We start from the raw sequence: 21,415 nt of genomic DNA, 5'->3' as shown, positions 1-21,415 counted from the left end.
TCATTGAAAGTTTGACTTGCCATTGGGTTTTCCTTTTTCTTTTATTTTTTAATTTTAATTTTTTTTTTTTTAATTTATTTTTGACAGAGAGAGAGTGTTTGAGCTGGAGAGGGGCAGAGAGAGGGGGAGACACAGAATCTGAAGCAGGCTCCAGGCTCTGAGCTGTCAGCACAGAGCCTGACGCGGGGCTTGAACTCATGAACCATGAGATCATGACCTGGGCCGAAGTCGGATACTTAACCAACTGAGCCACCCAGGCACCCCTTTTTTTTCTTTTTCTTTTAAATCCTCTTTTCTTCAGCCGGTTTAGAAACGACACATTGCGTTTCTTGTAACATAGGGCTTCTGGGCCGGGGCATTGCGGACTTCCGGGGTGGGGCCATCCTGGGCACCTCAGGTTGTTGAGCAGCACCCTTGGCCTCCGCCCACCAGATGCAGCAGTGTCCCTGTCCCCTCTCAATCATGACAACCAAAAATGTCTCCAGAAAATAATGCCTCCAGACATTGACTAGTAACCCTGTGGGGCAGAATTATCCCTCCTGTGAGAAGCCCTGAGGTGTGGTGACTACCACTGACATGGCAGTTAACAAGGTAATACTTCCCCTCCTGAAAACACAGGGTCCTGACCACCCCCTTCTGTCTTCCCTATTTTTCTCTGTGGCTCCACCTTGTTTCTCTTTTTTTTTTTTTTTTTTTTTTTTAATTGTGAAATGTGTCCCAAAAAAAGTCTGTAAGACCGCTGTGGTTTAACGCACGGCAGTGAGAGCCTGTGACCGTCATGGGTTCTTCCTGCCTTGGCTGGCCCATGTGCGCCTCGTGCCGGTCACTCTCTTGCTTTTCTTTAGGTGTTTTCAACTTCCTGTGTGTCCCTAAACCACGTGGTGTTGAGCTCTGAGAGCAGAGAGCACGCAGAGCCCTGGCTGAGCAAGGGAAGGGCCAGGTGGCCAGAGGCACCACCGCCGGGGGTCTGTGCCAGTGGGCTCAGGGCACCGGTTTCGGGGGCTCCCGGGGTGTCGGCCATAGCGTGGGACCAGCAGAACGAGGAGACCACGCTCCATCATCTCGGAGTCCTGGGCCAGTAGGTGTGGCCTGTTCTGTCCTCGCTGGGACTTCATTCTGGAACTTCCCGGACACGTGCCTAGGGATGGGGTTCTCGTCCCGCAGCACCCGAAACCGTGCGGTCCTGGGGAGTTCCCATTGCCTGGCTCCATCAGCGTCTCCCTCTGCTTGGATGTCTCTTTCCAGAGCTCTCTTTCTTTGGAAGATTCTTCTGGGTCAGTCCTCTGATTTCCTTTGTTCCCTCCCTTGTTTTCCATTATCTTTTTTTTTTTTTTTCAACGTTTTTTATTTATTTTTGGGACAGAGAGAGACAGAGCATGAACGGGGGAGGGGCAGAGAGAGAGGGAGACACAGAATCGGAAACAGGCTCCAGGCTCCGAGCCGTCAGCCCAGAGCCCGACGCGGGGCTCGAACTCACGGACCGCGAGATCATGACCTGGTTGAAGTCAGACGCTTAACCGACTGCGCCACCCAGGCGCCCCATGTTTTCCATTATCTTTTATGTCTCTGTTCCTCCTGCAAGATCTCTACAACTTTATCCGCCACCTCCATTTCCCTCCCTTCTCTTCCTCTGGATCCACTCCCGCTCCCGGCCACTTCCTCCCTCTCCTCCCTCTTGCCCTGACTGCCTTTCTTCCTTCTCCAGCCCCTGTCTTCCTCTTCTCCCCTGACTTGTCGCCTCCAGACCCATTGGAACTGGAAGTTTTACAACACTTGCGTTTCTTCTCCCCACCTTTCCTCCTCTCTTCACTTCCTGCTCCCAGGCCTTTGCTCTGAGTGGCCCTTCGCTCAGCACGGAGGCTCATCCCCCAGAAGCCCCCACAGGTACCCAGGTGGCCTGAGCCACACCAACATGCAGAGAGCCGCCTCCCAAACCACTGCAATCCTCTTTGTAAAAGCAGTCTGCTCTTTTATTCAGAAGAATGAACCCCCACTTCTGCCTCAAATGGGGGAGGGGGCGTGCCATCTGGGAACAATGGCCCTGGGATCCTCTGCCACTGGGCCCAGGGCAACAGTTTTGAGGCAGAAACCTGGGATCCAAGGGGGCCACAGCTCAGGCACTGCGGTGAAGTGGACCCGCACAGCAGGCGCTGCGGGGACTCCCAGGCCCGTCTTGCACCTGAGGACACTGAGGCACACACGGAGGAGGCGGCCGGGAACCGCGAGCTCGGCCCGGACCTCGGGGCCCCAGGAGCGTCTTCTGCGGGCGGCTAGGAGCCCGCCAGGTACCGGTGGAAGTACAGGCCGAAGAGGCTGGAGAGCAGTTGGCAGGCGGCGGTCCACCAGATGAGGAAGGTGAGGACGCCGCGGAGGAAGAGGGGCGTGAGCAGGCTGCCCAGGGCCCCTGCGATCCGGGCCGCCGTCTGCTGGGCCTCATCCTCCTCGGGGCCCACCAGGCGATCGTGGGCTGAGGACGCGGGAGGGGACAGCATGGGAACCGGGCCCAGGCCCCAGGAGTAGCCGCCTGTGAAGGTGAAGGCACAGGCGGGGTTTGACCGCTGGGACCCCCACCCATCGCCACCATCCCAAACTCTGACTCCTGGCCCCTACCCCGACTTCGGGCCCCTCCTCCCCTCTCCGCGTCCCCAGGCCCTCCGGGCTCCACCCCCACCCTACCCCCACCCTACCCCCACGTACCACCAGGTCGGGTCTCCGGCTCCACCTCCTCCACCTAGTTCAGCTCTAACACCAGCGGCCGCCCTCCCCGCCCCGCCCCGCCCCTGGCCCCGCCCCGGCCCCGCCCAGGCCCCTTCTCACCCAGCGTCTTGAGCAGCAGCGTGCAGTTGAAAGTGAGGATGAGGGGCGTCAGGTACTGCAGGCTCACCACTGTCACGTAGCAGTAGACCCGCACCACCTAGTGGGCAGGTAGCAGTGGCTACGGGGCGGGGGGAGGTGGCAGGGGGCAGCCTTCTGGGCTTGGGGTGACCCTACGCCCCAGGGATCGGGATCCTGCCCTGAGCCCCGTGTTCCCTCCCAACCTCGGGAGCCCGTACCCGCCTCTGGATCTCACGGGCCTCTATGCGGCCGGCCTCCCGCCGCAGCTGCTCCACGCGGGCCTTGGCCAGGCACAGGTAGGCCTGCAGGTGGGGCCGGGTCACGGCCAGCCTTAGCAGGCACAACGCCACCAGCACCCAGAGGCGCAGTGAGTCGAAGGCTGAGTCCGACAGCCTGTGGGGAGGGGAATGAGGGGATTGGGAGGCCACCCCTGCCCCGGGATTTTCCCCCAGGACCCAAGGCTCTTCCCTGAGGCTCAGAGACTGGGGTACACAGAGGGGCCCCCAGCTGCCCTCCCTCCCAACCCCACCAGATTCGCACAGGGAGAAGGTCATCTCCCCAGCAGGTGCCTGGTGCAGGAAGTCCCGTGCAATGGGCTTGGTCCAGAGCCCCAGGATGATCAGAGGGGACAGGAAGCTCATCTGCAGAAGGAACCTACGGGGCAAGGGCGCAGAGGAGTGAGTCCTGGGCACCCACCATCCCCCCAGCCCCTCCTTTAGATTCCCAGCCGCCCTCCCATCTGGCACTCCGCATAACTGCAGCATGGGCCGGTCTTCCGACATGGTCAGCGCATCCAGGTGTGTCTGGGCCAGCCGCAGGCCTGGAAAGGTGAGGAAGGCCCCCAGCATGGATCCCACGAATGCCAGCCCCATGCGGATAGCCAGCTTGGCCAGAGGGAGCCTGAGGAGAAGAGGAGGGTCAGGAGGCTCTGAAGCCTGTCAGTACCCCACCTGCAGGTCACAGCCTGCCCTGGCCCCACCTCACTTCCCAGGACTCACGCCCAGTCCCAGCCCTGCGTCTTCAGAAGTGGCTCCAAGTTCTGGGTCATACTGGCGAGGCCTAGGGAAGACAAGGAGAGGGCAGTGTCTAATAACTGCTGGAGCCTCAGAGTGTGCTTCTACTTCCCAGAGAGGAATGAACCAGTGGGAGCCAGGCCTGGTGCCAGGCAAAAGGACTACTTTGTGCTCTGGATATGGGCGATTTTTTTTTTTTTTTCAACGAATAGGAAGCTGTACCAGGCAGACACCCTTGATTGGACTAGGGGAGATGGGGGTGGGGTAGACTACTGAGTCTGAGCTTCCTGGATTATACCAGGAATCCAGAGGGGCATGAAGGACTCCCATAGGAGAAAACCAACGTTTTGGGAAGAATCCTCAATGCAGGCCCTTGGATTTTCCACAGAATAAAAGCAAATAAAAATGAGCTCACAACCAAAATCATCAAACACACCAGGGAATAAATCATGATAAAGGAGAGTCAGCAGAAAGAAAAAAAGAAAAAAGAAAGACAGACAAGTTTATACCCTGCAGACTACAGAAATTTTGTAGGTGTTATCATGTGTGAAACGATTGAGGAAAATAAAAGTTGGAGTCACAGAAAGGTGACACGAGGCTACCTCAGATGACCAGGTATATTTGCAAAGGAACCAATTAAGCTCACCCAAAGGGAAAATACAATTATTGGAATGATAGGTTGTTAAATGGCATATTCAAATCAGCCAAAGGAGGAATTAATGAATTGGATCCGAAGATCACTCAGATTCCAACTCAGAAAGATAAAAAGGTAGGAAATATGAAGGGAGATTAAGAGCATAGAAATTGCAGCATCAGTCAAAAAGGAGGCCGAGAGAGAGAAGTGAAGAGAGAATGGAGGAGGAGAGATCTTGGAAAAGAATGACTGAAAAGTCTGCAGAATGAATGACACACACAAAGTATATCAAACTGGATAAATACAATGAAATCCATACCTAGACACTGTAGTGAAACTGGAATACCAAAAACAAAGAGATCGCAAAGCAGCCAGGGATTTAAGACAGATCACCTATAGAGGAAAGACAATTAGACTGGCAGCCAATGTTGACAGCAATCACAGAAAAAGAACAAATAGAAAGTGAAAAGGCAAGATGGCAGAAACGATGTCAAATATGTCAGTAATCATAATAAATGTAAGCAGGTTAAACTTTAAAGTTAAATGACACAGACTGTCAGACTTGATTGAAAATACCCAGCTATATGTTTTTAAAAAAAATTTTTTAATGTTTATTTGTTTTTGAGAGACAGAGTGTGAGTGGGGGAGGGGCAGAGAGAGAGAGAGAAAGACACAGAATCTGAAGAGGCTCCAGGCTCTGAGCTGTCAGCACAGAGCCCACCCGATGTGGGGGCTCTAACTCACAAGCCATGAGATCATGACCTGAGCCGAAGTCAGACACTTAATGGACTGAGCCACCCAGGCGCCCCGCGGCTCTATGTTTTTTAAAGGAGACATACCTCGACATAAGGTTCCTGTAAGGTTGAAAGAAAAGGGATGTTAAAAAGTCATGACAAATACTAATCAAAAGAAAGGTGGTATTGTGTATTTGAGAGTTTCTAAGGGAGTAGATCATCACAAGAACAAAAAAAGTTATAACTGTATGGTGATGAATGTTAACCAGATTAATCCTAGGGATCATTTTGTAATGTATACAAATATTAAATCTTGATGTTGTATACCTGAAACTAACAATGTTATATGTCAATTATATGTCAACTAAAGAAAAGAAAGCTGGAAAGGCTACATTTTTGCCACACAAACTACAGTAAGACAGAATGTATTATTAGAATCAGAATACATCCTAATAAAATGGTTGATTCACCAGGAATATGTAGCAATTCTAAACTTGTAAACACCTTGTCAGTTAGCCACAAAACATGTAAAGAAAACACTGATAGGGGCTCCTGGGTGGCTCAGTCGGTTAAGCGACCGACTTCAGCTCAGGTCATGATCTCGCGGTCTGTGAGTTCGAGCCCCGCGTCCAGCTCTGTGCTGACAGCTCAGAGCCTGGAGCCTGTTTCAGATTCTGTGTCTCCCTCTCTCTGCCCCTCCCCCATTCGTGCTCTCTGTCTCTCTCTGTCTCAAAAATAAATAAACGTTAAAAAAAAAAATTTTTTAATAAAATAAAATAAAATACCCAGAACTGCCTGATGATGAAAATTACAAGTCAAAACTTATGGGGTGGACTAAAGTGGGACTTAGTAAAATATTTACAGCCGTATATGTGATAAATGCTAGAAACAGAAGAAGCTAAAAATTAATGACGTCAGTAGCCAACTAAGAAATTGGAAACAAGAGAAAGAAGCCGACCAGAGGAGTGCTATATAATACAAAAGCCAGAGGTCCTAGCCACACAAAAGGGAAAAGTTGGACAAGATGAAAGGAAACCACAAGAACCCACAATTCACTAAAAATACAATTGTATAGCAAGGTTATCCCATGGAAAACACTCAGTTTGATCCCTATCTCATAACACAGTAGTGAACTACCAGGAATTTAAGGGTTTATGTGAAAGGTAAAACTTGGAGTATATACGTATATAGTATTTGAGAGAGGGAGAGCACAAGTGCAAGTGGGAGAGAGGGGCACTTGGAGAGATAGAGAGAGAGAGAGAGAGAGAGAGAGAGAGAGAGAGAGAGAATCTTAAGCAGGCTCCACACTTAGCTCAAAGCCCGACCCAAGGCTCGATCCCACGACCCTGGGATCACGACCTGAGCCAAAATCAAGAGAAGGATGCTCAACTGACTGAGCTACGCAGGCACCCCCAAAACTTGAAATATTGTGTTGGAAAATATAAAAGTCTTTCTGATTGTAGGGAAAGGAAGGAAATTTCTTCAAGACAAAAATCAACTAAAATAATGAATTGCTTGCTGTCCATCAAAAGACACCAGAGGTGAAGGTTACAGCTGTATTCAATGGCTCAGCCCAAAAAAGTGTGGTGTGTGTGCGTGTGGAGAAAAGATAACGCAAACATGGCCAAAGGAAGCTAGGTCAAGGGCGTATGGAGTGTCATTAGAGGAGTCTTTGAACTGTTCTGTACGTTTGAAATTTTTCAAAATACAGCATTTGGGGACAATTTTTTTCAAGAGGAAAACACACCACAAAGAAAGTGAAAAGCTGCACCACAAATTAGAGGATACAGTTCTCCCCCGCTCACACCCACATTTTAACTTCTTTAAAATCGGGATACATAGGACCATTGATGGCATATAATACTTTAAGTAACAGTGTTTTTTATCTTCTTTCAGCAGTTCATGAAATAATGGTGTGTCAGATTTGATAGGAGGAAGTATGTGCAACACATGTAACGAAGGTTTAGTTTCCAGAATATATAAAGAAACTCTGAAAACCAACAAGAAAAAAAAAATAAAAATATATAGCCCAAGAAAAGCTTCATAACATTGGATTTGACAATGATGTCTTGGATATGATACCAAAGGTACACACAACAAAAAAAAAGTAGATAATTTGGACTCATGAGAATTAAACATTTTTGTACATCAAAAGATACGACTGGGGTGCCTGGGTGCCTCAGTCAGTTAAGCGTCAACTCTTGATTTCGGCTCAGGTCATAATCTCAGAGTTCATGGGTTTGAGCTGTGGGTCGGGCTCCACACTGACGGTGTGGAGCCTGCTTGGGATTCTCTTTCTCCCTCTCTCTCTGCCTTTCCCATGTTCTCTCTCTCTCTCTCTCTCTCAAAATGGATAGATAAACTTACACACACACACACACACACACACAATCAATTGAGTGAAAAGGCAACCCACATCACTGGAGAAAATATTTGCAAATCATACATACGATAAGGGATTCATATCCCGAATATAGAACATAGAGAACTCTGAAAACTGATCACCAAAAAAATAGGTTCAAACAAAAGGCAAAGCGGGGGGCGGGGTGGTGCCTGGCTGGCTCAGTTGGTAGAGAGTACAACTCTTGATCTCAAGCTTGTGAGTTCAAGTCTCATGTTGGATGTAGAGATAACTTAAAAATAAACTCTTTGTGGGGTGCCTGGGTGGCTTAGTTGGTTAAGCATCCGACTCGATCTTGGCTCAGGTCATGATCTCACGGTTCGTGAGATTGAGCCCCACAACGGGATTCGCTCTCTCCCTCTCTGCCCCTCCACTGCTTGCACTCTTGCTCTCTCAAAATAAATAAAATAAACTTAAAAAAATTAACAGAATTACCATATAATCCAGCAATTCCACCTCTGGTCTATACCCAGGGTGGCACAAAAACAGACACTAAGATCAATGGAACAGAATAGAGAACCCAGAAATGGACCCACAAACGTATGGCCAACTAATCTTTGACAAAGCAGAAAAGAATAGCCAATGGAAAAAGACAGTCTCCTCAGCAAGTGGTGCTGGGAGAATTGGACAGCGACATTCAGAACAATGAACCTGGACCACTTTCTTACACCAGACACAAAAATAAACTCAAAATGGATGAAAGACCTCAATGTAAGACAGGAAGCCATCAACATCCTCGAGGAGAAAGCAGGCAAAAACCTCTTTGATCTTGGCTGCAGCAACTTCTTACTCAACACATCTCCGGAGGCAAGGGAAACAAAAGCAAAAATGAACTATTGGGACCTCATCAAAATAAAAAGCTTCTGCACAGCGAAGGAAACAATCAGCAAAACTAAAAGGCAACTGACAGAATGGGAGAAGATATTTGCAAACAACATATCAGATAAGGGGTTAGTATCCAAAATCCATAAAGAACTTATCAGACTCAACACCCAAAAAACAAATAATCCAGTGAAGAAATGGGCAAAAGACATGAAGAGAACTTCTCCAAAGAAGACATCCAGATGGCCAACCGACACATGAAAAGATGCTCAACCTCACTCATCATCAGGGAAAGACAAATCAAAACCACAATGAGATACCACCTTATACCTGTCAGAATAGCTAACAACTCAGGCAACAACAGATGTTGGCGAGGATGCGGAGAAAGAGGATCTCTTTTGCACTGCTGGTAGAAACGCAAACTGGTGTGGCCACTCTGGAAAAGAGTATGGAGGATCCTCAAAAAATTAAAAATAGAACTACCCTACAACCCAGCAATTGCACTACTAGGCATTTATCCAAGGGATATGGGTATGCTGTTTCAAAGGGGCACATACACCCCAGTGTTTATAGCAGCACTATCAACAACAGCCAAAGTATGGAAAGAGCCCAAATGTCCATCGATGGCTGAATGGATAAAGAAGATGTGGTATCTATATACAATGGAGTATTACTCGGCAACCAAAAAGAATGAAATCTTGCCATTTGCAACTATGTGGATGGAACCGGAGGGTATCATGCTAGGCAAAATCAGTCAGTCAGAGAAAGACAAATATCGTATGACTTCACTCATATGAGGACTTTAAGACACAGAACAGATGAACACAAGGGAAGGGAAGAAAAAATAATATAAAAACACGGAGGGGGACAAAACAGAAGAGACTCTTAAATATGGAGAACAAACAGAGGGTTACGGGAGGGGTTGTGGGAGGGGGAGGGGCTAAATGGGGAAGGGGCATTAAGGAATCTACTCATGAAATCGTTGTTGCACTATATGCTAACTAACTTGGATGTAAATTTAGAAAAAAACAAAAATAATTTTTAAAAAAAGAAGAAAACCCAGGGTTTTGAAGAGATGGTTGTACACCCATGTTCAGAGCAACACGGTTCACAATAGCTAAAACATAAGGCAACATAAATGTCCATCGATACCTGAATGGATGAGCAAAATGGGGTATATTCATGCGATGGAATATTATTGAGCCTTAAAAAGGAAGGAGATTTGGACATTGGTTACAACATGGATGAACTTTAAGGACATTACACTGAGTGAAATAAGCCAGCCACTAAAAGACAGATGCTGCATGATTCCCCTCATATAAAACACCAAGAGTGGTCAGGTTCATAGAGACAGAAAGTAGGATGGAAGGAGCCCAGGGCTGGGGCTGGGGGATGGAGAGTCAGTGTTTAATGGGGACAGAGTTTCAGATTCACAAGGCGAAAAGGCAGGAAATGGATGGTGATGATGTTCGCACAATAATGTGAATGTACTTAATGCCACTGAAGTGTATGCTTAAAAATGGTTAAAAGGGGGGGCACCTGGGTGGCTTGGTCGGTTGAGCGTCCGACTTCGGCTCAGGTCATGATCTCACGGTCCGTGGGTTCGGGCCCCACGTCGGGCTCTGTGCTGACAGCTCAGAGCCTGGAGCCTGTTTCAGATTCTGTGTCTCCCTCTCTCTCTGCCCCTCCCCTGTTCATGCTCTGTCTCTCTCTGTCTCAAAAATAAATAAACATTTAAAAAAAAATTTTTTTAATAAAAAAAAATGGTTAAAAGGGTAACTTTTAGGGGTGCCTGGATGGCTCAGTCAGTTGGGCGTCTGACTTCGGCTCAGGTCATGATCTCGCAGAGTGTGAGTTCAAGCCCCGCGTTGGGCTCTGTGCTGACAGCCTAGAGGCTGGAGCCTGCTTCAGATTCTGTGTCTCCATCTCTCTCTGCCCCTCCCCTGCTCGCTCTCTCTCTCTCTCTCTCCGCCCCCCAAAATAAAATTTTTTAAAATGCTAAAAAAAATTTTTTTTAAAGAATATTCCCCGCAGCGACTGTGAAAAGCTAAAATCTGGAAACCACCTAAATGTCCATCAACAGGAGAAAGAAAAAGTAAAGACAAGTGGTCTCATGAGAGAACATCATTCATCCGTGAGAAGAGACGAACTAAAGCCACCCAGACCAACGTGGCCTAGTTTCGCAAACAATACCACCGAAGACAGAAAAGTACCAGCGGGCAGACTGCACACTGGCGGACACCATCCGAGACGGTGAGCAAAACTGTATGATGAATTCTTCAGGGACAGAAGCATGAGTGATGAAACTTTTTTTGTTTGTTTTTTAAGGCAAAGGAATGATAAACACAAAGTTTGAGAGACTGGATGGGGCTGTGAGTAGGGGAGGAAGGTTGGTGGGATTGGGAAGCAGCACCAGAATCACGCAGGAACGTTGGGAGTGTTCTAGTATTCATTTGAGAGGTGAGCTCATTACATTGTTCTTTTGCTTTGTAATTTACATATACATATTCATCGATGTGTGCGTGTTTATATATATAAAACATTATATAATTTTAAAAATCAAAAAGCAGGGAGAATTGGTGAAGATGAAGCTCAAGGAGCAGGCAGAGAGGTGTGCGGACCATGGTGAGTATTTTGATCTTTATCCAAAGACACTGGAGTCTGGTATTAGGCAGAGAGGTGATGTGATCCAAATTATATTTTTGAAAGATCATCCAAAGAGTAAGTCAAAAGAAAAATCAGCAACTAAGAAAAAATATTTGCAGCTACTATCACACACAAAGGCTACTGTCTTTAATATACAAAGAGCTCCTACAAATCAATAAAAGAGCCAACAACCCAGTAGAAAACTGGGCAAAAGAACAGAACTTTTCTGGACGGAAGATAGAAATGACTCTTCAACATATGAAAAGGTACTCAACCTCGCTTATATTTTCATCCATCAGGTTACCCAAGACAAAAAAAGTCTGAGGAAACACATCGGAGAGAATTTAAGGAAACAGGAACTTCATTCATCTTTTCCTAAATGGTAAGTTGCAACATTATCAAAATTACAAATGCACTTTCTCGCACAGGGCCACATGCGTAAGGCTATTCCCATATAACACTGTTTTATAACGCAATGTTGTATAACATTGTTTAATAGTGAGAGAGTTAGATGTCTGTAAGTAGCAGACTGGTTAAATAATCATGGGACATCCACTAAATGAAATACTATGTGGGTACTACCAAAAAAACCACACCGTATGTAGCATCAAGGGACAAACTCCAAATTGATGCTTTTAAGGGGAAACGGTGGTGGAAGAGCCATAAACTCTACCACTTCATGGGAGCAAAGGAAAGTGGCCCCCCAGGTTTCCTCTCGGAAGGAGAGTCAGTGTGGGCGATTTTTCCTCGATACGTATCCTCTTGCACTTTATGAATTTCGTGCCATTTACCCATTTCCTTCACCAGATTAAATTCGACTAGGTAGATATTAAATCGCAATGGCTGCCAGGGAGAGGACAGATGAGGGGAACAGAAGTGCCCTGTGGAGAAGTGCCCAGCTGCAGGCTGGGCATCAGAGACAGTGAGACAGGATATCCTCTTGCCCCCAAAGCCTGGGGGGTGCCCAGGGTAGCCAGCATCCATAGAGACACTCAGGCCCAAGAAGTCCCTCCTTCACCTGTTCCGTGCCGCTTAAACCCCACCCTCACCAACTTCCGGGAGGGAGTGATGGGCGTGGGGACCCCATGCCCCAAAGACTGCACATACCTGGCTCCAGGCCCAGCTCGAGAGTCTCCTCCCTCACCACCTGCACCAGCATGGCCAGGAGCAGGAAGAGGAAGGCAAAGGTGAGGCAGACAGAGCGTTCACCCCCCTCCTCTGCGCTGAAATACAACCGGGTCACTGTCAGGAACATCTTGCTGGGGGCAGGGCTAAGGAAGCCATGAGCAGCTCTAGTGCCCCCTCCCCCACTCCCAGCCAGTGATCCCCCAGCTCTAGAACCCGAACACCACAGCTGGGGTTTGGAGTCTCGGGGGGCAGGGCAGTGACCGAGGAGGAGAGCAAGTAAGCTGCTGGACAAGCCCAGGACACAAGGTCCGGTGCTGCTCATGCCTGTGTCAGCTGGGTTGGGGTGTATGGGTGGAAGGCAGGCCTGGGCCTCCAGCTCGGCCTCATCACACTACCTGTGGCCATTTCTGACTAAAATGGCCAGCAAGTCTGTCTCTTTAGGAGGTCTGGCCTCCCGGCTGCATTCACAGCAGGTGAATTTTCCCTTTCCTCTGAGAAGCCATCAGAGATCCAAGGGCTGTATCTCCAATCTGCTCTGAAAGAGACCCATGGGGCTTTCCAGAACCAGTGTGGGCTTCAAGATGGACTTCTCTTCTTCACATGCCCATTCCACAAGGGCATTTTGTCAGACTTGGGTCCTCGGTGTCACAGGTTTGCCTCTGTTCTCTGGGCACTTTCATTAAAAAACAAAACAAAAAAACAAAACAACATAGCAGAGGGGCATCTCTTTTCCTGCCCCTGCGTCTGCTCTGGTGAGTTGCTTTGGCCAAGACAAGGGACAGGGATGGGGGTGGGGGCTCAGGAGGCCTGCGGCACCCCTTCTCCCCGCACCCCTTCTCCCTCGCTGGTGTTTCTGCTACCCCCAGGAAGCTTGGCTTAGCCTGACGGAAGGTGGGACCCCTTTGGCGCAGAGATGAGGCGGCCCAGCTGAGCCCAGCCCAGGAGGAGAGCGAATAAAATAATGACTGCTTTATACGACCCAGTCCTGGGAAGTTTTGTGGCAGGGCGGCCCATGACAGACCAATTGGGGGCAGGGGAAAACGGGGGTAAAAAAGGAGAGCTCAAGTCCAGCTCCCACCTGCCTCCCTCCTCCCTGAGCGACTGGGGCGCCTGAGGAAGGATACATGGAGAAGGCGACGGTGAGCAAGCACCAGAACACGGCGATGTTGGTCTCCTTGGCCGGGCCCAGCGCATAGTAGTAGGCCTCTGTGAAGACATACACGCCACCCGAGTACACGGCGAAGTCCACGAACCACTGGTACTCCAGGAAGAAGCGCAGGACTGCGGGGAGCGCGCAGCTCAGCCCTCCGCCCAGCGCCAGCGCGGGACACTCTCCCCACCAATCCCTCCACGGTGTGGGCTCAGGCTGGGGAGTTGGGGACTCAGCTGGACTGTTACCAAGGGCATCAACCGCTGTGAGGGGGCAGGTCTCCAGCTGGAAAGGGGCGTCTCGGGGCACAGACAAGGGCTTCTCTTCACTATAGCCATTGGCCCACCTGGGTGGGGGGAGCCATAAAGGGGGAGAATCAAAGCAGGATCCTCTGCTCTCTCCTCCCCAGTCAGCCATGGCGGCCCACCCCACACCATCCCGGGAGGCTGCCCGGTGCCAGGCTCAGAGCACAGGAGGAGCTGGCTTGGGAGTTACCTTCCCCCCAGACCTCCGTCTCTACACACCAGGGCGAGGACACCACCCGCCCCCTGCTCACAGGGCTGGTCCAGAGCAAACTTCCAATAAGCATTAGACACCCAGATGGATGACAGTGATAGCTTCTCAGACTGGGGTGTCCCCTACTCTCCTCGATGCCCAGAGCTGCACCTGGAATGAGAGCCGCTCACCTAAGGCTGGGGGCTCACTCACCGCTCCTTCCTGCCTCTGGGCTTAGGCTTTCCCTCCAGGGCCCGAAGCTCTTCCTCAGAAGGGTGCTTGTATCGGAAGAGACTGAGAGCAAAGACCGGAAGTCAGGAAAACTCGGGCACAGAGGGATCAAGGCAGTGAATCCTCAAACCCGGGACTGGAGTCAGGAGGAGAGCTGGACCCAAAATACATGGGGACAAGATGGGCAGGGGCCATGCAAGGTCAGGAGAAGGCCCGGGACGTGGGCTGGGAGGTTTGCTCGGGGGGGGGGGGGGGGGCGGAGGAGAGAGGAGTGTAGTGAGAAGCTCTGGGGAAACGGCAGGGTGGCGGGGATGGTGGGGGGGGGGGTCCTGGACACCCCTGAAATCTGCTGACTATCTCTTCTGGCAGAGAAGGCATGTGCGTTGTCCGGGAGAAAAAGTTCACAGTTTCCACCCGATCTCAGAAAGTGTCCGAGATCCAAACAGGGACAAAAAGCATTGCAGGAAACAGATCTCCAGCGAGAGCAGTGTGGAAGAAGGGGTTGGACTGCGGCAAGGCAGGAGTGGGGGGAAGCAGCTACTCTTCCACGTGTGGAGATGTGGTCTCATGGGTGTGGACATCTGTCAAAACGGACCCAACTGTGTGCTTCAGACATTTGCAGTTTATTGTACGTCAAGCACAACTCAAGACTGTTGTTTTAAAAAAAAACCCCAGACCGGGGCGCCTGGGTAGCGCAGTCGGTTAAGCGTCCGACTTCAGCCAGGTCACGATCTCGCGGTCCGTGAGTTCGAGCCCCGCGTCAGGCTCTGGGCTGATGGCTCGGAGCCTGGAGCCTGTTTCCGATTCTGTGTCTCCCTCTCTCTCTGCCCCTCCCCCGTTCATGCTCTGTCTCTCTCTGTCCCAAAAAAAAAAAAAAAAAAAATGTTAAAAAAATAAATTAATTAATTAATTAAAAAAACCCCAGAAACACTGCAGAACGTGAGGCGGGTGGAGGCGGGGGCACAGGGGGCGGGGCCCGGTGGGGCTCCTCCCACCACCTGGGCGGGGCGGGGCTGTGGCTCACCTGCCATTGCAGAGCAGCCAGCGTGCGAAGGAGCAGTGCGGTGCCAGCCTATGCATGAGGGTGGCGGTGAGCAGGGTCACCACCAGCTGCACTCCCAGGACCGCCTGGGGGGGGGGGGGACATGAAGGGCAGTGCCTGCCAGAAGGTCACAAGCTCACTCCCTCAGAACTCAGGCTATTTATAGAGACTGGGGCCAGGCTGGGGAGGGTGCGCCCCCCAGACTCCAGCTGCATCTTGGAGGGCCTGCAGTGGGCTCAGACTCAACCCTGGGAGCTCCTGCTGTGTGTGGATCCCCCCACTCCCTAACACCACCACCTAGCTGGCCTGTAAGGTGGTGGAGAGCACACGCTTGAGTAGAGACCGGGGTTCCCTTCTGGCCTCTGCTGTGGGTTTTTCAGGTATTCGTCTCCCTGAGGCCTCGGTTTCCGCATCTGGAAATGGGATGCTGCCTATTTTGTTTCATGTGCTGTGAAGACCACCTTCCGGACCTACAGCGAGCCTGGCACAGCCAGGAAAGAGGTTCGTCTCCCACACATCCTAGTTCACGGTGGCAGTCCTGTCCCCGTCTTTCCCACCTTAAATTATCCTGATGATTCCATCGCCCTCTCCTTCTCCCTCCCTTTGTAATCAACCTCTTTGGAAAGCATATTTCCTGGCCACTACCAGTTTCAGGACAAAGACTATACATTTGAGTGGGATGACTTTTTCAATTAGGAATTTCTCATCAAGTTCTACATAACAAACTCTCTAACAATTCATAACACGTTTTCAGCTATTAATCTGTAAAAACGTTTTAGAAGAAACGCTTTTGGTAATCAGTCTGATGCTGGGTTTTCCTGCTTGAATGCAGTAAATACCAATTTGGTATCAGTAATTATGTAATTATATAAAATTATGTGCTCAGGAGAGCTGTCGACTAGTATTATCATATGATAATTAACAACAAAAGTGAACTAAAGATTACTTTAATATTAAAACTAATATTTTAGATTTTATTATAATATAATATTAAATTTTAATTTTAACATTAAAGTAATTAATATTTAAATTAATTATTAAAATTACCCATTAATCAGGCAAAAACATGCTAACTTTAATAGGAAAAGCTCTAGTGTGATGGGACAGCACAGGAATTCAGAATGACTGCTGAGAAATCCATCATTAAAATAACTAACAGGGTATTTTCTCTATGCCTATAACTTGTTTTTTTATTTTATTTTTTAATTTTTAAAAAAAATTTTTTTAACGTTTATTTATTTTTTTGAGACAGAGAGAGACAGAGCATGAACAGGGGAGGGGCAGAGAGAGAGGGAGACACAGAATCGGAAGCAGGCTCCAGGCTCCGAGCTGTCAGCACAGAGCCCGACGCGGGGCTCGAACTCACGGACCGTGAGATCATGACCTGAGCCGAAGTCGGACGCTTAACCGACCAAGCCACCCAGGCGCCCCTTTATTTTTTAATTTGAGAGAGACAGAGAGTGCAAGCAGGGGAGAAGGGCAGAGGGAGAGTGAGAATTTGAAGCAGGCTCCACGCTTAGTGGACCCCAATTGGGGGAGGGCGGGGATCGATCCCATAACCCTGGGATTATGACCTGAGCTGAAATCAAGAGTAGGTTGCTAAACTGACTTAGCCACCCAGGCACCCCTCTAGGCCTGTAACTTGTAAACTGAAACCAGAAACATTTGCTCAGTAATAAGGTCAGGTCTCTAAATCACACTAATCTCCTATTCTCACTGCTCACCCTCCCTAACCTGCAAGTGCCGACTGCCTAACGGTCACAAAAGACCCTGTGCACGGTCAGGGTCAGGAGGCTCCCTTCCAAGCCCAGTGAGGAGGGCCCGCCCCTCCTCCTAGGATCCTCTTCCGCCCCTCCCTGTGCCCAGAACCTCCCATCCACGCCTCCTCAGACATCCGATCCTGGGGCTCCCCTGCCGACTTTTCTCTTCCCTCTTCGGCCTCTACTTTGGTACTCAATCCCCTGTTAGGCTCAGCACGAGCGGCACCAGCAGAGTGCCAGCAGAGCAGCGACCCAGCAGAGCAGCACCTCTAGCCTGGACCTCTCTGTGGAGCTCGCAGATCATCTCGGGAGGCCCCAGTACCCGCGCATCACTGCCGCGGACACAGCACTCTGCTCTTCCAGGCGACCCAGGATGTCAGTGAACATCCAACTCCTTTTCGCAGCCCGCAAGGCCTGGCGGGCCCAGCTCAGACACCCTGCCTCACTGCCTGTAACTGCCCGGTTCTCTCAGCAGCCCTCCCAGCGTCCAACCACTGAGGTCTCAGAGGCCCTCCCAGACCTCCGGGCTTTCCACTGCAGACCCCATCACCCTCTGATACCTCCCAGGGAGGGGACTCATTATTCTAACTTCGGTTCCAGCACCTAGGACAGGCCGAGCGGAAGGAAGGAGAGAGTAAGAGGGAGGGAAGAAGGAGAAAGGGAAGTGAAGGAGAAGCAGGCATCCCTCCACCTGAGGCTCCCGAGGTCGATCCAGGGATGTTTCTCAAGGCCCGCCCCCCAGCAGCCTCCGGTTTTGGGGTTTTGGCTCTGCTGATCTCCAAAGATATCTGGAGCCTCCCATCAGCCTATGTCCCTCTCCTGCTCAAAGCCTTTCCCTGGATCTACAATCCGAGAATACAAGAATCCTACTGCCTGCTAACACCAATGAGACTTTCCTCCATCCTGTTCCTGAGAACCCCTCCGCTCACCTCCCACAACTTCCTGCACCTGGGCCTGGAACCACGTCCACTTTTCACGTTCAGGCGCACCTCCAAACCCCCCTGGTTGGGGATTCTCCCAGGCAGGGTCGGGTCATGTTCCAGGGCCCCTCCTTCTGCCGGTCTGAACACCTAAGTGTTGGGAGTTCCCGCTCTCGCCCCGCATCAGCCTAACCCACAAGTGGCCAGGCTAAATTTTAAGGATAAAGTCAATAGGTTGGACCCAGAGCCACGTGAGACCTGAAGGTTCCAACTGTGCTGTCTCCAACTCTGAGACCCTGCCTCGCCCTGCGGTCACCCAGATACCTTCGACTTGGCTCCTCCTCCCAGGGCTCTCCCTGGCCCTTCCACACACCCCAACACACGCAGCGGCCCCCATGTTTCTGCAGGACCCACGTCGCCAGCGTGGGCTCCAGGAGGACCCCAGACCTCCCTAGCGAGGATCCGTACGTTCTCGGCTCCCCAGTCCCCTTCGCAGGGCTGCGACCCTCCACATGATTCCAGGCCCCTGGAGGGTCCCCGGAGATCTTCCAGAATTCCCGAACGCTGAGGGGCCTCCAGTCCCATAGGCAGAACCCTCAACCCCCACATAGGTCTGGCAGCGAGACTCTGAACCCAGAGAGGGACACAAGGCCCTCAGCGCAACCCAGAGTCCCTCAGAGCTCCCAGTCCCCACAAAGAGATCCCCGTCCTCTCGGTGTCTCCCTGGACCCCGTCAGAGGGTCTCCCACCCCTCAGGGCAGCCCATGCAGCGGGCAGCCGGCTCACCATGTCGCCCGCGGGAGCGCGGTCCGCTGACCTGCGGCTCTGAGCACCTCGAGGGAACCCAACCAATCAGGGTCCGACTCCGTTCTGACAAACAGCCCGAAAGACCAATCGTCAGGCTTGGAGCTGGAGCAAACCAAGAGGGAAAGGGGGGGTCGCTCGCGTTGCATGCCGGAAGTTGTAGTTTGAGGACGCTCGGTAAGCTCAGACTCGGTCGAGTCAGGACTGTCTCTGGGACCTTGTGTGGTGGCTGTCCTCTCTGAGATTCAGTCTTCTAGCGTCTGGACCTATCTCTCAGGTCGGAGGCAAATACATTAATTTATCCACGCACTGCCTCCCGCTGGAGAGTTCTGAGTGTGGAACTCCCCTGATCTAGAAAAATCGATGGCTCCCAATTGACTAGATTCCCAAGTGTCCAGACTGAATTCGTACACTTCTACTTGACTTCAATCGGCTGCCGACACTATTGTACACACTATGGTACAGCTTGCCACTGGCCATGCTGCTATTTCATACCTCCAGGTCCCTGTAAATTTTATCACTCATCTCGGAACATCTCCTTTCTCAATCTTTTTCATTTGGCAAAGCCTTATTCATTTCTATTAGCCAGGACTCTGATTGTGACACACACACACACACACACACACACACACACACACACACCACCCCCCCACACACTCCAACTCAAATGAGCTCCAGAAAATAATAATAATAATAATAATAATAATAATAATAATTAAAAAGGAAAATTTTTTATAACAACAACAAAAACTCTAAAAGCATAGTCAGCTTCAGGCATGGCTGGATCAAGGATCAAAAAAAATGTCAGTTTCAAGAATCTGGTGTTTTAGGGGCGCCTGGATGGCTCAGTGGGTTGAGTGTTGGACTCTTGATTTCTGCTCAGGTCATGATCCTAGGGTCATGAGATCAAGCCCATCACCAGGTCCAGTGTTGATTGTGGAGCCTGCTTGAGAGTCTCTCTCTCTCTCTCTCTCTCTCTCTCTCTCTCTCTCTCTCTCAAAGAATCTGATGCTTTGTGTTTCAAGGCTTGGAGGAAAAGGCTGATAGCCTGGGAACCTAAGTTTTGCATCTGTGTTTTTATGGATACGTGTGTCTGCCTGACATACATGGGGGTGTGATTAGATGTCTGAGGGTTTTTATGAGGCCCGTGAGTGGGACCTGTATAGTTGATTACCTTGTCCCTGGATGTTTTTGTCTTTGTTTATGAGCATGTATGGATGTCTGTTTGGAGGGGATTCACTGTGGCTTCAGTCCTCTGGACACAGAGGGGCCTCTTGAGAAAGGATGGGTGACAGTGGTGGTGAGGGTCACAGGACTTCCCTGGACCGACATGGGGGCCATGAGCTGATTTATGAATCCACGAAGGATGCAGGAAAGCTGGGACTTAGGGAGGGTGTGAGGAAAGGGGGAGAGGAGGGAGGGGTATTTCATGCAGGTGCGCTGCACGCCAGGCTGGGGAGGTGGGGTGGTTTACTCATGTGCCCCCTCTAGTAGGCTGAGGTGGCAGGACAATTGTCTCCATTTTATTGATGAAGATACCGAGGCTCTGGGAGGCCCAAATCTCTACGTCACACCTTGTCCTCTCCCCCTGGATCCGGGGCTTATGAGTTTAGGTGTCACAGCGCCCCCTAGGCGGTGAACTACAGGAAATTCCCACACATCCTGGACCTCATCTTCCATTCACCATCCTCCACCTCACCCCCAACAGTCTATTTGTCCCTGAGCAGCTTGAGAGTGCCTCTTAACACTAGAGCCAGATAACGTCCCTCCTCTGTCCTAAAACAGACACTACTGGGGCGCCTCGGTGGCTCAGTCGGTTGAGCGTCCAACTTCGGCTCAGGTCACGGTCTCAGGGCTTGTGGGGTTGAACCCCACATCGGACTCTGTGCTGACAGCTCAGAGCCTGGAGCCTGCTTCAGATTCTGTGTCTCCCTCTCTCTCTGTCCCTCCCCCGCTCACACTCTGTCTCTCTCAAAAATAAATAAAACATTTAAAAATGAAAATGAAACAGACACTCCTCACTCTTTATTCTACGTTGGATGCACATGTGGTCTGTTCTCCATTGGATGTTCCTTGTTCTCTGTTCCCCATTAGGTGAATCCACATTCTCTAGGCCACAATTCCCATGATGCTTTCAACCAGTGACTGAGCTCCTGAGAGATTCAGTGACCCTCTGATGGTGACAGTGGCCCTGACTGACGTCACCATGGTGTCTTTACAAAGGCTGGCAGAAGACAGTTCCACACAACCCTCCCTGTATCCTCCTGCACAGAGCCAGCAGGTGCAGAGCTGGAGTCTGGATGTAAAGGTGTTTCCAGAAGCCAGTAGCCTGCTCACTGACATTTCATGGCCCAGGTCACCCCAAGCTGTACATGTAAAATCACACATGTGCACACAACATGTGACACAGCCCTTCTGAGTCCCCAGGCTCAGAGCCTGAAAACATGGGGTGGAACCCCTGGAAGCCAAGAGGGATTTTATTTATTTATTAAAAGTTTGTTTTATTTATTTTGAGAGAGAGAGAGAGAGAGACCATAGAAGAGGGTCAGAGAGACAGGGACAGAGAGAGAATCTCAAGCAGGCTCCACGCTGTCAGCACAGAACCCAATGAGGGGCTCAAACTCACAAACCGTGAGATCGTGATCTGAGCCGAAGCCAAGAGTCAGACGCTTAACCGACTGAGCCCCCTAGGTGTCCCGGAATATTTTTTTTTTTATTGCTATTTCTATTTTATTTTTTATTTTTGAGTAGGGAGCACAGAATCGAAAGCATACTATTGGGTGCCACCTGATGGAAAATG

The 21,415-nt window shown here is 50.3% G+C and overlaps 1 protein-coding gene and 1 long non-coding RNA gene across 3 annotated transcripts; one reads left to right on the top strand and one right to left on the bottom strand.

Moving 5' to 3' along the window:
* Window positions 1-1,945: 1,945 nt before the first annotated feature.
* Window positions 1,946-18,686, bottom strand: TMEM161A (transmembrane protein 161A). Of its 2 annotated transcripts, none has more exons than XM_058727342.1 (12): window positions 18,598-18,686; window positions 15,114-15,217; window positions 14,072-14,152; window positions 13,612-13,709; window positions 13,338-13,494; window positions 12,193-12,344; window positions 3,834-3,894; window positions 3,592-3,735; window positions 3,376-3,489; window positions 3,054-3,228; window positions 2,818-2,914; window positions 1,946-2,524 (listed from the first exon to the last, which is right to left on the bottom strand). In XM_058727342.1, exons 1-12 carry the CDS (start codon window positions 18,598-18,600, stop codon window positions 2,271-2,273), a joined length of 1,440 nt encoding a protein of 479 aa, XP_058583325.1. In that variant the 5' UTR covers window positions 18,601-18,686; the 3' UTR covers window positions 1,946-2,270. The 2 variants fall into 2 exon arrangements, with proteins under 2 accessions (XP_058583325.1, XP_058583326.1); XM_058727343.1 differs by having other exon boundaries at window positions 13,338-13,419.
* LOC131510331 (uncharacterized) lies at window positions 10,430-12,267 on the top strand. The gene is made up of 3 exons (XR_009261003.1): window positions 10,430-10,692; window positions 11,007-11,064; window positions 11,385-12,267. It is a non-coding gene; the product is annotated as an uncharacterized LOC131510331 (long non-coding RNA).
* Window positions 18,687-21,415: the final 2,729 nt, after the last annotated feature.

Source organism: Neofelis nebulosa, chromosome 4, assembly GCF_028018385.1.
Source record: "Neofelis nebulosa isolate mNeoNeb1 chromosome 4, mNeoNeb1.pri, whole genome shotgun sequence".
Lineage (NCBI taxonomy): Eukaryota > Metazoa > Chordata > Mammalia > Carnivora > Felidae > Neofelis > Neofelis nebulosa.
Note: the sequence above shows the minus strand (reverse complement) of the source record. Positions and strands in the feature narration are given on the sequence as shown.

Coding starts and splice junctions, on each gene's coding strand:
- TMEM161A (XM_058727342.1), bottom strand. Junction 13,710..14,071: donor CCCAGAGGCAGGAAGGAGCG/GTGAGTGAGCCC, acceptor CCCCCCACCCAG/GTGGGCCAATGGCTATAGTG. Junction 3,490..3,591: donor GAAGACCGGCCCATGCTGCA/GTTATGCGGAGT, acceptor CTTGCCCCGTAG/GTTCCTTCTGCAGATGAGCT.